Genomic DNA, 15583 nt, shown 5'->3' with positions numbered 1-15583 from the left:
GTTGACCAGAGCTAGGTTCGAACATGTACTCTGTCCCTGGATGAAGGGAAAGTGGACAGATGGCAAGGTGTGGACACAGTGACTTCCAGGCTTTAAGGTCACATGGGATCCTTTGTCCACCACCATCTCTCAATCCCCAAACTCTTGACAGCTTATAAACTGGGACACAGAAAACTAGGAAGGAGCGTCTTGCTGAAAACTCTATAGAGGTGCCCACACTTCCTGAGGTTTCATATGCCCTCAGTAAAGGAGTTCTCATTGTGGCTCATTGGGTAAGGAACTGACTAGTATCTCTGGAGAGGCAGGTTTGACCCCTGGTCTCGCTCAGTGGGTTAAGGATCTGGCGTTGCCATGAGCTGTTGCGTAGGTCACAGGTGCATCTCGGATCCTGTGTGGCTGTGGCTGTGATGGAGGCTGGGAGCTGCAGCTCTGATTTGATCCCAGGCCTGGGAACGTCCATATGCTGTGGGCGCGGGCCTAAGAAGAACAGAAGAAAAAAGAATGTTCTCAGCAAAACTATCAAAAAAGCACCAGAGCATGAGGTGCACCCCTGGCTTCTTCAGGCTCAGGCTTAGGGCGTACCCCAGATTTTCAGGAGGCAGAGCCAGCCCAAGGCCAGGCCCTGCAGAGCACTTTCCTCTCTGAGAGAAATAACTGGTGCGCCTGGCCGTGGGGGCTCCAGGACATTGGCCCAGGGCTCAGCGACCCCCAACCCTCTCTGCCCCTGGAGGTCCAGACCCTGCTCGCTCTCACCTTAGTTGGTTGAATGCACACCTTCTCTGTGCAGATACTGCATAGTGCTGAGGATTCAGAAATGGTTAAGCACAGCCACTGTTTGGGAGAGCCCACAATACGGGATGGGAAAAGCTCAAAAGTGGATCCCTTGGAAATACAGCTGGATAAAGCTGCCTGAGAAGGGGCCATATCAAAATTGTCACACTCTCACATCTGGTGCAGTATTTGGTGCATAGAAGACACTGAGTAAATGTTGACTAAATCCTTGAGTTGGTTAATTTCCAGATAAGTGTCCCGATGGCTATCTTAAGAATCCCCAGAAAAGATCCTGACTCGAGGTGGTCGTGTGTCAGCAAAGTTTCCTAAACCGGATTGTGTGTGTACAGCCAGACAAAGCTATGGAGGCTGAAAGCTGCACCATACCTGTGATTAGTTAAAGCAGCAGAAAGTGAGGGCAGGAGTTGGGGGGAATGAGGCTGGAGGGATCATGGGGAGGGCACGGCTGCAGCAGGAGGACCTTCGTGCCCTGGGGAGGGCTGAGGCTCCACGGTGAAGCCTGCCTGTGTGAGGCGGGGAGAGGGTTAGTGGCTGGTGGACAGGGATTGATTTGCAAGTTAAGAGTTCACTCAGTGATTCAACAAATCTTTACTGCACACCTATTATGCACTAGTTGCCATGGCGACAGTAGACGGACCTTGCAGTCTAATGGAGGAGAGTAAAAAGGCAGAGCTGCAGCGTGCTAAGGGAGTAGATGAGAGACTGGGAGCAAAGGGTGTGGATGGAAGGCGGGGAGGGCTTCCCGGAAGGGACCTGTCAGCTGAGGAGTGACTGAGCAGAGCAGAGAGTGCAGTCCAAGAGCTAAGGAGCGCCTGAGCCACGCCTGCTTGGGGAAGGGAAATAAATTCCCTCGGCCAGTGTGTGGAGGGCGGGGACTGGAGCTTTAGCAGAGAGGCCGAGGGTTTGGATGCACCTGTGGGAGGAAGGAAAACGGTAGCGTCTGTGTATATTTAGTATTTAGTAGGTGGCAAGAGAATTTGGATATTAGAGGGAAGGAGAGCAAGGGGTCTAGCGCTTCTGGTGGAGGCTGAGCAGCAGGAGATACGCTAGGAGAGGTGTTGGAAACTTGCTAAGTTTGAGACGGCTGTTCCTGGGGAGGCATTTCAGTGTAAGGGCCCCGGATCCTAACTTCTTGGGGGACCGAGTCCCAACCCACCCAAATCCCCGGGTGTTGGGACATTCTCACTCGAGTCCTTGGGTTTTGTGAGACCGCCCCCCCCCGCCCCTCCTAATTCCTAGTTTCTGGGAGTTGGGAGCTCCTCCTCCAATAAAAAGTCGCCTGTGTTGGAGGCCCGGGTTCCTGTCCCTGTGCGCCCCCCACCCCGCCCCCAGTCCCTGGATGTCGGCACCTCCTCCCTGCACCAGCTGTGGGTGTTGGGCGCCCCTCCCCCACCCGCGGGCGTTCGGAGCTCGTTCCCCCACAGTCCGTGGGGCGCCGTCCCTGCCGGCGATGGCGGCGCGGGCTCTGATGGGGGCCCTGGCGCTCTGGGGCTGGGCGCTGGCTCCGGCGGGGGCCGTGGACGCCATGGGCCCTCACGCGGCCGTCCGCCTGGCCGAGCTCCTGACCCCGGAGGAGTGCGGCCACTTCCAGTCGCTCCTGAAGGTGCCGGAGCCGGACCTTGAGGCCGAGCTGGCCAGGCTCTCCGAGGACCGGCTGGCGCGGCCCAAGCCGGTGCCCACGCTGGCGCCGTCGGGCCGGCGGCGGCGACGCGAGGCGGCGGGAGATCTGGCGGGCCGGGAGGCCGAACCCGCGGACGTGTCCGACGGCTGCCGGGAGGGGCTGGCGGCCTGGCTGGCTGCCGAGGCCCCGTCTCTGTCGTGGGACCGCGTGGCCCGGGCCCTGCGGCGCAGTGGCCGCCCCGACGTAGCCCGGGAGCTGGGCAAGAACCTCCACCAGCAGGCGACGCTGCAGCTGCGCAAGTACGGGCAGCGCTACCTGCCGCCGCCCGCCGTCCCTGTGGTCCCTGCCGCGCCCCCTGCCCGGGCCCCCGCCCCGGCTTTGCGCCCCCGCCGCTCCTCGATCCCCGAGCCCAACTGGGACGAACTGGAGCTGATCGTGGAGCGACTGCCCCAGGCGCCGTACGAGCGGAGCCCCACTGGCTGGGCCGGGCCGCTGGCATTCGGCTTCCTCACAGGCTTCGGGGGGGCGCTGGGCGCCGGGGCGCTGCTCATCCTGCTCATGCCGTGGATCACCGGCGGAGACGGTGGTGGAGCCCGGCCCGGCAGCCCCCTGCTGCCCGACCCTTCCCTTCTCGGGCCCGCCAGGGAAGCGGAGCCGCTCTTGACTGCAGAGCCCCTCGGATCGCTGGGGGCCTGGGCGGCAGGTGGGCCAGACCGTCCCTCGCCTCCCTGCGCCCGGTTGTGAAGTGGGCGCACAGTCCGGGAGGGATGCTGCCTTCGACGTATTATACAAGTTATGAAATGCGCAATGGAGGGAGTGATCGGTTTGTTGGTTGGAAGTGACCGTCACAGCCAGCGGGGCTGCCAGTGGAGGAGGAGGGGCTTGGGTGTCCGTTCATTGGGGTGGGCGGGGGAGGCAGGCCCTTGCAGTTCTTGTCAGCTTTAGTTCCTTCTTTACCTCGAACTTATTCTTCCACTAAGAGCTACCACTTACTGAGCACTAACGTGTGCCAGGCCCTAGGCTAAAGCAGTTACATGTATTATTTGATACAATCTTCAAAACCCCCAAAGGAAGGTCGTATCTCCATTACACATAAGGAAACTGGCCACAGCTAGTTAGTGGCATAGCCAGGTTTTTGAACCCCGAGCTGCTTGAGCCAAAAGTTTGAGCTCAGAGGGAATGATCTGTGAGGGGTAGGGAGCTAGAGAAACACCATGGGGACCAGAACAAGCCCTGGAGCTTCTGCTTACCCTGAGGCCCTGCCTTGGGTGGCACAGCTAGAAGTGTGCCCACTTCCAGGGGCTGCTGCTCCCAGCTGCTCTCCACTCAGGCAGGGCTCCTGAGGCTCCATCTGGAGCCCCCAATTCTCACCCACCTGAGGAGGGGCTGGGGCACTGCCAGGCCACCTGAGGAGCGGGGCTGGGGTGAACCCTCTCAGACTCTGCTCAGACTGCTGCCGAAGGTGGGAGGCTGGCTGGAGGGTCCCGCTGGGTGGGAGTGCTTGACTCCCCCCCCCCCCCCGGGGCTTTGGTGTAAGAGCAATGACAGAATGACAGGCCAGTCCAAGAGGAGAGTTGAAAACAAGATTGACGTAACCCTTTATTGCAAATTCTAAAGTAAAAAGATGTACAGTACAAAGTAAAATTGAAATTTCAGACTATAAACTTCCAATCCACTTATACATTCTCATTTCTCAAGCATTTCTGCCATTTCCGCATAAACGGAACAGGGAACAAGTCGAGGGGGGTGAGGAAAGGAGATACAGCAAGGGAAAGAAATTAAGTGTCTAGAATAATCACAAACCCCAGAAGCAAGTGAAAGGAAAGACATTTTCTCGACCTGCTGTCCTGGTGATGAGAAGCGGGGGTGGTTGGAGCAGTGCAGTTTAAAATGGCTCTCAGAATAGCAGCATTTATGGTACCATTTCATCTTCCGAAAGTCCAAATAGTACTTTGCCCTTCCCTAGTGCCTTGGCCTCTGTATCTCAAAAACACTTTACAAAACATGTAGTTAAAGCCTCACAACACCCCTGTGAGGTAGGTCAGTATTATTATCCCCATTTTACAGATGGGGAAACTGAGGCACAGAGAGGTTAAGTGACTTGCCCAAGGCCACACAGCGAGTCAGTGGTCGAGCCGGGGATGGAACAAAGGAGTTCTGTCCCTCTTCTGGAACCACTGGACCGCGCTCCCCTTTACCTATATACATTCTCCACACACACACACACCACACGTGCACACCCGCCCACCCCACCCCACTCAGCCTCTATGTACAGCAAACAGCAGTGGGGGCAGGGGCAGGGGGCGCCTCAGGAGTGTTTTAATGGAGGAAATCTTGCTACTCTTGGAAGGAGAATCCAAGAAAGCACAAAGCTGAGCCCCAACACAGACTGTGCAAACCTTGGGCCCCTCCGGACGCAGACTTCCTCTCCTCTCCTGATGTCCCCCTGGCTGGCTCGTTGCAGCCGATTCTTTAGGGGGTGGGGGTACCTGAAAATGAACGAAGCTTTTTGCAAAACTTTGGGCAACATCTGAGAAAAGAAAGAGGCATCTTTACAGAAGATGCCCAGGACTCAAGTCACAAAGTCATAACCCATGGCAATCTCACCTCCACAGCAGGCCTGGAGGCTGGGGGCCGAGGGGAGGAGGATGGGGACTGACCTACCCGCCATCTGTCTCCAGAGTGGAGCTACTGGAGCGGACAAGAGTGGGCACTTCAAAATCCTCCTGAGTGTTCCTGGACCGGGAGACGTGGCCTAGAGAGGGATGTCCCCAAAGCGGGGCAAGGGGAGGGAGGGGCGCCCCCCTTCCCTGCACGAACGTGAGGGAGACCAGCCCTAGTCTGCTGGCTCGTGGTCGGGGTGATGGAGGGCAGGGCCCAGCAATAGCTTGCAGCGTGGAGGCTGTGGGGCATTGGAATGGTTTTCTTAACACACTGGTGAAAAAGGCAGAAGTGAGGCCAGCCCAGCTGGGCTGGCTGCCATCCTCTCTGGGGGCGCTGCCAGGGGGACCAGCGCAGAAGGGCTTTCCTGGGGGCCGGCAGGAGGAGGGGTGCCGCATGCGGCGGGGGGGGGGGAAAGAAGCGGGGACCTGGGGGGGGGAGGCCCGGACCTTGCTTTTCTCTCCAATCGCTATTCCTTAGCCAGAACTTTTGGAGAAACCCTCTGCGTTCTCTCCCTTCGTTCCCCCTCCTTTCTCCACCTGTGCTAAGGTCCCAGTTTTCAGACCCCGCCCAGGAATCGAAAATCGGGAGAGTCAAGCAACAAACGCACACCAAGACCGGCTTCCCTTGCACGGTAAAACGGGTGGTTTTTATTTTGTTTCCTTTTGGCTTATAGCAGTGACGGACTCGCATCACGCCTCGTCTAGAGCAGTGCTGGCCGCCATGCAGTCACTAAGACACCCGTCTTCACTACTGGGCTTGTACAAGCTGACATTGGTTGCGATGAAAAATAAAAGAACTCTGTTTCAGGGGCTTTGCCTGGGGGTTTCTGTTTATCTCCCCCTCAGTCAACTTCTGATGCCCAGAGCGGCTCACCTGGAGAGGAGGGGAGTAGGTCCCGCTGCCTTGGGGAGGTTTTGCTGCTCTCGCCCTCGGGTTTAAATTGTGGAGTCTCCTCCTAACGCGGAGGTTCAGGAAAGAAGAGGGGAAAGTGTTTTCACACACAAACCAGCAACTGCGTCAGCTGCTGCTCAGTGGCTTTGGCTCTGCGTTTTAAATTAACAGCATCACACGTGTCTTTTTGCTTTTTGTCCTTTTTTTAAAGGTGGATTGTGGAGTATAAATACTGCACCAAGGACCCGGCTACAAAAAATAAATATTTATATTGTATTTATATATCTATATATATATATGTGCAGTGATACTGTGGCTGCTGCTGCTTTTTGATTGGCTTCGTTAATATTTGGCAAAGCGCTGCCACTTCCCCCCTCAGTGAAGACGCACAAAAACGTCATCATTGACTCCGTTCAGTGCCTGTTAACTGCGGGTGTAAACTGCTGGTGATGGTGTCACTGACTACCAACGAAGTGTGGAGCAGGGCGAGTGAGTGAGCGAGCGAGCAAGTCAGTGGGCCGGTGTGTGAAGGGGCGCTGGGTGAGGGAAAAGAAGGTGGGAAAAGTTAAGAAAAAGAAAAAAGCAACTTCAAAGAGAGTGGAGGTGGCTTCTTCCCTGTGAAGCTGGCTGATGGGTGTCAGATACCAAGGCCGGTGTGTGAGTTACGAGTTACGGAGGAGCTAGCCTGCTGGGCCGGGAGCAGGGTCTGGGGAGGAAAGAGGTCAGGTCTCAGAAAAATCTCATGACTCGGCTCTAGGAGCTTAATGACAATCACTAGCGCGAGCGCTTGGAGTACGGAGCGGGAATCTCATAGCTCTGTTGCCCATCTCAAGACCTAAGAACAAGAACAATTATGAAGTTTAGCCAAATCTTGCATAGAAGTGGTTAGAATTTATTGCACATTGGAACAAAAATATATTTTTGTTGTCGTTTTGGAAAAGACCATTAGCAATAAAAAATTTTTTGTCTGTCTGTCTGGTTTGGGGATGTACATTGGCTGACAGCGTCTAAGTTCTAAGAAGAAAGGAAAGTATAAAAAATAAAAATAAACATGACAATGGCATAAGCCAGAAGCCATTTCCTATTTAATAAGTTAATAATTTGTATTTACAAAAAGGCATGCTAATAAAATAAAATGATATATTACAGTATTTATAATTCTCTTAAAAAGAATAACCACACATGTCAGCTGTTTTGTGCTGTTTACGATGTAGCCTGTACATGTTACTATACATTCATCCTAGCAGTTAGCGGGGTCGCCGATGGAAAAACGCCTTCCCAACCTGCTATTGGGTGGAGTACAAAAGGTTCTACGGATGGTGCTGCAGAAGCAGGCTTATGAGAGCTGGACAGTTTCTCGTGGTCCAACAAGGTAGAAAGCTCTGCTCACTGACTTGCTGTGGTTTGTTCTACGCAAAACTAGTCAGGTGGGCTGGGAAATTACATCCAAAGTGCTTCTACTGCAAGGCAGACTGGTGTGTCTGATTATGGGCTTTCCCCCCTCTACTGTGTGGCTGGGGAAGAATTTGTTTTGATTGGGCCTGCATGCTGAAGTCTCTCCTTGTTCTTTGTATAGACTTCCTGACACATTCAACTGCAGCATCTTAGCTCTGAAATCTAGTCAGCAGACGAGAAACCCCTGGACTAAAAGCTGTCTTCCCTGAAGCAGGAGATGGAATGGAAGCAATGACGTTCCCCCCCAAGCCACCCTCCAATGACAATGGGCAGGTCACTAAGCAGAGAGCAAAACTGGCCAAAAGGGAATACGCTGGGGGACACTGGGACTTCTTAAGAATTCACACTGAATCGCTTTCCCATGAGAACCAGTGCGATAAAGAAACCAGGTGGGCTGGGTTCAGAGGCCGCTCTGTCTCGACTGGTCCCACCAGTGACGACTGATTCTCATAAGACACGAAAGAACCAGAGCTGAGGCGCCGAGGCTGCTGCCCTTACCCAGCTCTGTGGGTAAAGGAAGCCCTGCGTGGTGGAAACAAGTGATGGAGGCAAGAGGCATTCATGAATCACGCTGTGTGTGAGCTTGCCACCACCTCTCTGCGGAAGACGGTCTGCTCAGACTCCGGACCCTGCTCCACACGGACCCAAGCCCGGAGAAAGCCACAACGCGGGCACGCTACTGATGAAGTGAGCACCCCTTTCCCCCAAATGACCCTCTAGAGATAACATGCTACTCTGAACAGTAGCACTTTTATCTCTGTCCCCCCAAAGTGTCAGTTCTCCAGTATGAAGGCTCAACAAATCATAAATATTGCAGGATACAAATGAACATTTTTTTTTGTCTTTTTGTTTTGTTTTTTTTTAGCCCTAGGATTTGGTTTTACAGTGACGTTAATACAAGCCATTCGGGATCAAAGTTGCCCCGTGGATGGGACACAGAGCAGCATTAAACAGTTCATCTTTCAAGATGTGCAACAACGGCTGTATGTTAGAGATGTCTGTGAAACAGATACACACAACGGATCCATCTGCTTGTTGGACTGGGTTTGTTTGGTGGTGGTGGTGGTGGTGGTGGTGGTGGTGACTGGTTGGTTGTGTTTCCCTACCCAGAAGGTGTATGAAAGACCTCTAAGAATTCGTCAAGAACTGCAGCGGGTATGGAACGCTTACCATTTTTTTCTCCAAATACAGTGAATGGTGCAGGGCTGGGTCCTGTCCAAAGGCTGACCCAGGGCAGGGGACAGGATCGGTAGTGTCCTGTGGTGTATGGTTCTCATGCATGACTTCTGATCACGGCATGCCATCATGCAAATCATTTCTACGCATTGAATGAGCACAATGTTTGGAATCGGCCTGAGCAAGTCCTCCTCAGCCTGAAGAAACCTGATTTGTTTTCCCCCACCCATCTCCAAACCACGTGAAGCCCATGTGGAGAAGATGCGGTTTATGCCAAAGAAAGTGACCGTTAAATGACACGGGCTAAATGTGAGTGTGTGTGTTTTTTCCTTTTTGCCGCTTAGCTTAACTAATGTAAGAATGCAAAGAGAGTTTGCATGAACAAACAAACTTTGAAAGAGATGCTTTCTGCTTCTGAGAATCAACAAAATGAAAAAATAAAATCCATTTGGCTGCAACGGAAATACACTGGTCCCGGCAGCCTCTCCTCTGTTTTTGTATCCTGTTAGTTTTGTCCTAAAAGTTGCATTGACTGATGTGGAACATGCAGTAACCACCTGCCCAAGCATTAGAAAATCTGTTGAGTCCAGGGAGGAGGGTCCTTTGCCCTTGGCAGGTCACTGCTCAAGATGCAACCGTGTTACATGGTAAGCAGACTACGTTTGGTATAGATCTTCGGGTTAAAGTGTCTCCACAGCTGTTCTGCATTGATAATATTCAGGAAGTTTGTAAACAATCTTTCGCTTGCACGTTGGACATCTGCACACTGTCGAAGTTAGCTTTCCCCTAACACTTGGATTCTCTGACCTCTTTCTGTCGTTTGGCTCTTTCCCTTCTTCCCTCCTCCGCCCGCTGCTGTTTCTCCTTCTCGGGTTTAGTTACACTGTCATAGGATGGGAGGGAGGCGGTGGACGGGGTGCTCTCCTTTTTCTCCCGGTGCGTGCCTCCGTTCTCCAGCTTATTGGAAGGTGTCTTTTTGCAAATGAAGCCCCGCCGGGCTAAATGTCCCCGGTAGGCGCGCTGCAGGACCACGGCCGACACCTCTTCCTGCTTGCGCCGCAGGGTGGTCGTGATGGGCTCGTAAGACACTTTGGAAGGATTGGACGCCACGAACCTCTCCTCCATCTGCTGCCGGAGGATGTCCAGCTCGCCGCTGTCTCCCAGGACGCGCTTGGTGAAGGCAAAAAGGATGTCCAAGCAGTGGATGCGGTCCCCGCTGACCATGGGCAGATCCATGGCGATGAGCTCGATGGTGTTGGGCTTGGGCACGCGGAGGGGATGCTCCAGGGCGTCCGCAAAGTCCGCCAGCTTACAGTACTCGATGAACTGGGTGGCGTCGGGGTCGAACTTCTCCCAGATCTCGTAGAAGGTCTCGAAGTCGTCCTCACTCAGGGGGTCCGCGCTCTCCTCCGTGGCCACGCTGAAGTTCTCCAGGATGATGGCGATGTACATGTTCACCACGATCAGGAAGGAGATGATGATGTAGCTCACGAAGAAGAAGATGCCCACGGAGGGGTTCCCGCAGTCGCCTTTAAAGCCACTGCCCGGGTGCTCCTTGTCCAGGCTGCAGTCGGGGGGCCGGTTGAGGATGGGCAGCAGCAGGCCGTCCCAGCCAGCCGAGGTGGTGATCTGGAACAGGCAGATCATGCTGTTGCCGAACGTCTCGAAGTTGAACATGTCATCGATGCCGGCCTCGTGCTTCACGTACGCGAAGTTGGACATCCCAAAGATGGAGAAGATGAACATGACCAGGAAGAGCAGGAGGCCGATGTTGAACAGAGCCGGCAAGGACATCATTAAGGCAAAGAGCAGGGTACGAATCCCTTTGGCGCCTTTGATCAGACGCAAGATGCGCCCAATGCGGGCCAATCGGATGACTCGGAAAAGGGTTGGGGAAACAAAATATTTCTCAATTATATCAGCCAGGAACATGCCTAAGAAGAGGAACAGAAGATAGTTACTGAGACTGGAGGTGCCCTTTCCCCTTCCTTGGGTCGCCGGGCACTCCGGACCCCTGCCTTCAAAGGATTTGAGGGAATGAGTGCTCGTTATTCAGCTCTTAATGAGAAAAGAAAGTCGCATGTTTCAAACACACAGAGAAGCAGGAACAACGATAAAATGGACCCCTGCGTCCCTAACACCCAGATGAAAACATGGATGGGAGCGTTTTACCAAACTTGCTTCCACTCATCAGCCCCAGAAGCAACCACGGCCCTGAAGATGGAATGTCCATCCCGGGATCGTCGTCCCATTGTTGCTACGGAGGAACCCACAGACGACACAGAGCCTCCTGCTAGGTGGAAGGCATCACGCCATTATCTGTTTTACTGTTTCCCCACTTCCTCTTGAGATTTACACTATGTTTGGGAGACCGAGCTCTGATGTTACAATAATTTTAATTAACTCATTTGATGACTAGGTCCTTATCCATCCGTTTTCCCACTCAAGGATAATTCATTTTTCTCAGATTTGTCCACGCGTGACCTTCTGAGGTGTTATGGATTCTTCTCCGAAATGCCGTCAGATTTCTACATTCACACACACAGTAAAGGAGAAGTCTCGGCTCCACCCCGTGACCTCGCTGCCCTCTGGCTGCGAAATCTTACACACCCCGCTATCACCAGTTCCCAAAGCATCTTCTTCCTGGCTCTGAAAAGACATTTTTGGTTTCTCATTGCCCCGTGGCCCTACCCTACCAAACTAGCCTACCAACTAGAGGGAACGCTCAGGAGTGATTTTTTTTTTTTGTCTTTTGTTGTTGTTGTTGCTATTTCTTGGGCCGCTCCCATGGCATATGGAGGTTCCCAGGCTAGGGGTCGAATCGGAGCTGTAGCCACCGGCCTACGCCAGAGCCACAGCAACGCGGGATCCGAGCCGCGTCTGCAACCTACACCACAGCTCACGGCAACGCCGGATCGTTAACCCACTGAGCAAGGGCAGGGACCGAACCCGCAACCTCATGGTTCCTAGTCGGATTCGTTAACCACTGCGCCACGACGGGAACTCCTCAGGAGTGATTTTTAACTGAGAGTTTCTAGGTGTTGCGTTTGAAGCCAGAAATCAGAAACCAGTAACAGCAGCTAAAAGTGTCAAGGCAGTAACTGGATAGAAAAGTAGAGGGTGAAACACATACACCAGAGGGCCTTTTGCTGTTCACATTCACCCAGGAGTCCGCCTCCAGCAGATGACTTGCCTTTAAAAACTACAGTGATAACGGGAGCCCAGTGAGGGCCTCAGAGGAAGAGGAGCTGAAGAGGTTGGAACGTGACAGCTGAAGGGGCCGAAGTGACATGGCTTTTCCTTCAGTGCCTTCTCTTGCTCTCGAGGCCCCCACGAGACGGTGTGCGTCTCAGCGGATGAGAGAGTTGATTTAAATAAAGAAACAGCTTCCCACCGCAAAGATTCATAAACACTGGGGCAGTGAACTGCAGAAGGCTTATTTGAAGGTTTTAAGCTACGAAAGCATCTTAACTTTCAGGAAGGGACAAGACGCAGGAAGTTTGGAGTTGGCCGGATAACCTGTCAGGGTTTCCTCTGGAGCTGGAATTCCACAGGCATTTGAACTTTTAAGAAAGTCTCTACCTCAGCCAGGACCCAACAAGGTGATTTCTCAGTGCCCTTCCTTTTGTTTCTCAATCAAGTCATAACCAGTGACCGGAAGACGTCAGGTAATATACGCAGCCCTTGTGTTCTGTACATGGGGGGCAGGTAAGGCTTCGGAGAGAAGGTGATGCCCGAGTGAGGTTTTGCAGGATGCATGCGGATTTGTGCCCAGAGAAGAGGGGCAAGAGGTGGGCGGACAGCAACCCAGGCGGTGGGAATCAGCATTTAAAGGGTCCTCTAGGAGGTTCCAGGGTGAGTCTTATTCCAACTCCTTTTAATGTAAAAGATTTTTTCTATACTTTTGTTTTTGAACAACTTAATGATTTTTTTTTTTTTTTTTTTTGGTCTTTTTGCTATTTCGTGGGCCGCTCTCACGGCATATGGAGGTTCCCAGGCTAGGGGTCGAATCTGAGCTATAGCTGCCAGCCTACGCCAGAGCCACAGCAACGCAGGATCCGAGCCGTGTCTGCGACCTACACCACAGCTCACGGCAACGCTGGATCGTTAACCCACTGAGCAAGGGCAGGGATCGAACCCGCAACCTCATGGTTCCTAGTCGGATTCGTTAACCACTGCGCCACGACGGGAACTCCTGAACAACTTAATGATATTTTAAGAAATCCCAATTATCAAAAGGAATTCTCCTTATTTTCAAGTACCGTCTGAGAAGAGGGTGCATGGTTGGGTCTGTGGGTTTTCCATCCCACTCAGTGATGGGTGGGCAGGAAGTTCGAGAACAATGGACAAGGGCAGCACTGTCCAAGGTGTGCTTTGTGGGAGGTCAGGAGTGTGGACTTGAGGCCAGGGGGCTGGGCTCTGTGCCTTAGTTCCTCGTGATACTTAGAGGGCTGTTGCGAGGATTATGTGAATTAAAACACATAAAGCACTTAGATTGGCGACAGGCACATAGTATGTCCCACTGAACTATGAGAAACATCACTATTACTTCAAAACAGGGTATTGTGATCAAATAAAGGTGGGATGGAGAGGTTCCTGTCATGGTGCAGTGGAAACAAATCCGACTAGGAACTATGAGGTTGCAGGTTCCATCCCTGGCCTTGCTCAGTGGGTTAAGGATCCTGTGTTGCTGTGGCTGTGGTGTAGGCCAGCAGCTGTAGCTCTCATTAAACCCCTAGCCCGGGAACCTCCATGTGCCGTGGGTGTGGCCCTAAGAAGACAAAAGACAAAAAAAAAAAAAAAAAAAAAAAGGTGGGATGGATTGTTAAACAGAATTCTTTTTTTAATTTTTAGTGCTGCACCTGTGGCATACAGAAGTTCCTGGGCTAGGGGTTGACTCAGAGCTATAGCTGCAGGCTATGCCACAGCCACGGCAACACCAGATCCTTAACCCACTGGGCAAGGCCAGGGATCAAACCTGCGTCCTCATGGACACTATGTCTGGTTCTTAACCTGCTGAGCCACAACAGGAACTCTACCAAACAGAATCCTTTACTCCAGGACTTCCAAGAGCCTCCTGCAGGCTAATGTGCCCTATGACCCTTCAAAGGGAAATGCACCATGTCCTCTGCCTGCCAGGACATCAGCCCTTCCATGTCCTTAGGTTGAAGCGGATGCCACACGGTCACTGTATTTTTTTTCTTTTCTTCTTCTTTTTCCTTTTACGGCCGCACTTGGGGCGGATGGAAGTTCCTGAGCTAGGGGTTGAATTGGAGCTGCAGCTGAGGTCTATGCCACAGCAACACGGGTTCCGAACCGTACCTGCAACCTACGCCACAGCTTGCAGCAATGCTGGATCCTTAACCCACTGAATGAGGCCAGGGATCGAACCTGCATCCTCACAGAGATAACATTGGGTCCTTTACCCACTGAGCCCAATGGGAACTTGGCCATACAGTCATGGTTAAAACGCAATGGGAGTTCCACTTCTATCACCTCCTAGTTAGGTGATCTTGGACATCTTTACAGCAAGATAATAAAATCCCTTGCTTCCCGGGCTGTCATCGGGATCAAACGAGATAGGAATGCCAGTGAAGAAACTCAAACGACCTGGCACCATCAATTCCTAGTAAATGAGCACCGCCTCCACCAACCGCACCACTGCTGCCACCAGCACCAGACCGTCTCCTTAATACCCAGCTTCACGATCTCTCACAGGCCTGTTTCCACTCTACACCGCTACTGTAGCCGTATTTGAAAATACCTTTCTTTAACCTCCCCTCTTGGGAGGGAAACTCACTGACAGCAAGAACCGAATCAAATCCCTCCCGCCCTGTCCTGCTCCGCCCCGCCCCGCCCCATCCTCAACCGCAGAATTTACGATTCAGTTCAGCTAAGCAGGTCCAGGAGCCCCCTCCTCGGGGCCCGTCGGGCCCTTGTCCCCTCCCCGCCCGCCCCACTCACCCACGATGGAGAGGATGACCACCACGAAGTCGAAGATGTTCCAGCCGATGGTGAAGTAGTAGTGCCTCAAGGCGAACATCTTGAGCACACACTCACAGGTGAAGAAGATGACGAAGACCAGGTTGATCCAGTAGAGGATGTTCTCCATCTGCTTGCTCTGCGTGTCGGTCTCCACCATCATCGTCACCATGTTCAGGCAGATGAGCATCATGATGACGATGTCAAAGGCTTGCTGAGTGACGAAATCAAAGACGATGCCTTGGATTTTGTTCTGGGCGGGGAGGGCGGGCGGAAGGAGAGAAAAGCCTTCGTGAAAACCTTGCCGGCGAACGGGACGTTGCTGCCCTGCTGACGCAAGGCCTCTGTGCCTGCGCTGCTGCCGGGATGCCGGCCAGCCGTCTGCTGCTGCTCTATCAGGGTGTCGGGAGCTGGGCCAAGGGCCAACGCCAACACCCCGCCCCGAGTGTTCTAACACGACCACTCTTCTGGGCCTGTACCTCTCCCGCGGCTCCTTTTTAGTCTCGTTCGCTGGCTCTTTCTTCTCTCGCTTCATCTCGTCTTTCTCCCTGGGAGAGCTCAGCTCCCACCCGTTCCTACCGCTTACACGTTATTTATGTCCTCATGCTTCCCAAGCGTTTTCTTCGCCAGCCCATCATCCTTCCTCGGAACTCCCGGGCCGCTCACTCATCTCTCCCGGACGACGTGCCAGCATCTCAAGCTCGGGCAAGTGCAAAGCCGAGCTCCGTCCTTCCCCCTGCCTGTCTCCCGGCTGGTTCCTCTCCCCTCAGCTCTTCATCCAGCCTCCACAAGTCTGAGGGCCCTTCTTGCTCTTGTCTCTGCCTCGTCTCCCACCCAACCCATGGCAGGTCCTGCTCATCCTTCCTTGAATTCATCTACTTCATTCCATTCCTCTTGCCCTTCTCTAGCCCAAGCCACCATCATTGTCCCTCTGCACTTCTAGAAGAGTCTCTGCTCTTGCCTTCATCCAGTGCAGCCTCCACACAGTAGCAAGTGTGATTT

At 53.2% G+C, this 15583-nt stretch overlaps 1 protein-coding gene across 5 annotated transcripts in view; it reads right to left on the bottom strand.

Annotated features, from left to right (window-relative positions):
* Positions 4000-15583, bottom strand: part of SCN8A (sodium voltage-gated channel alpha subunit 8) — a 196364-nt gene continuing 184780 nt past the window's right edge. For all 5 annotated transcript variants that reach the window (XM_021091665.1, XM_003481581.4, XM_021091666.1 and 2 more), the window contains exons 26-27: positions 14564-14834; positions 4000-10533 (exon numbers count right to left, since the gene is read on the bottom strand). In XM_021091665.1, the coding sequence (XP_020947324.1) occupies positions 9386-10533; positions 14564-14834 (1419 nt within the window). In that variant the 3' untranslated portion in view covers positions 4000-9385. The remainder of the gene's footprint in view (positions 10534-14563; positions 14835-15583) is intronic.

Source organism: Sus scrofa, chromosome 5 (assembly GCF_000003025.6).
Source record: "Sus scrofa isolate TJ Tabasco breed Duroc chromosome 5, Sscrofa11.1, whole genome shotgun sequence".
NCBI lineage: Eukaryota > Metazoa > Chordata > Mammalia > Artiodactyla > Suidae > Sus > Sus scrofa.
This window is presented reverse-complemented; position numbering and strand designations above follow the sequence as displayed.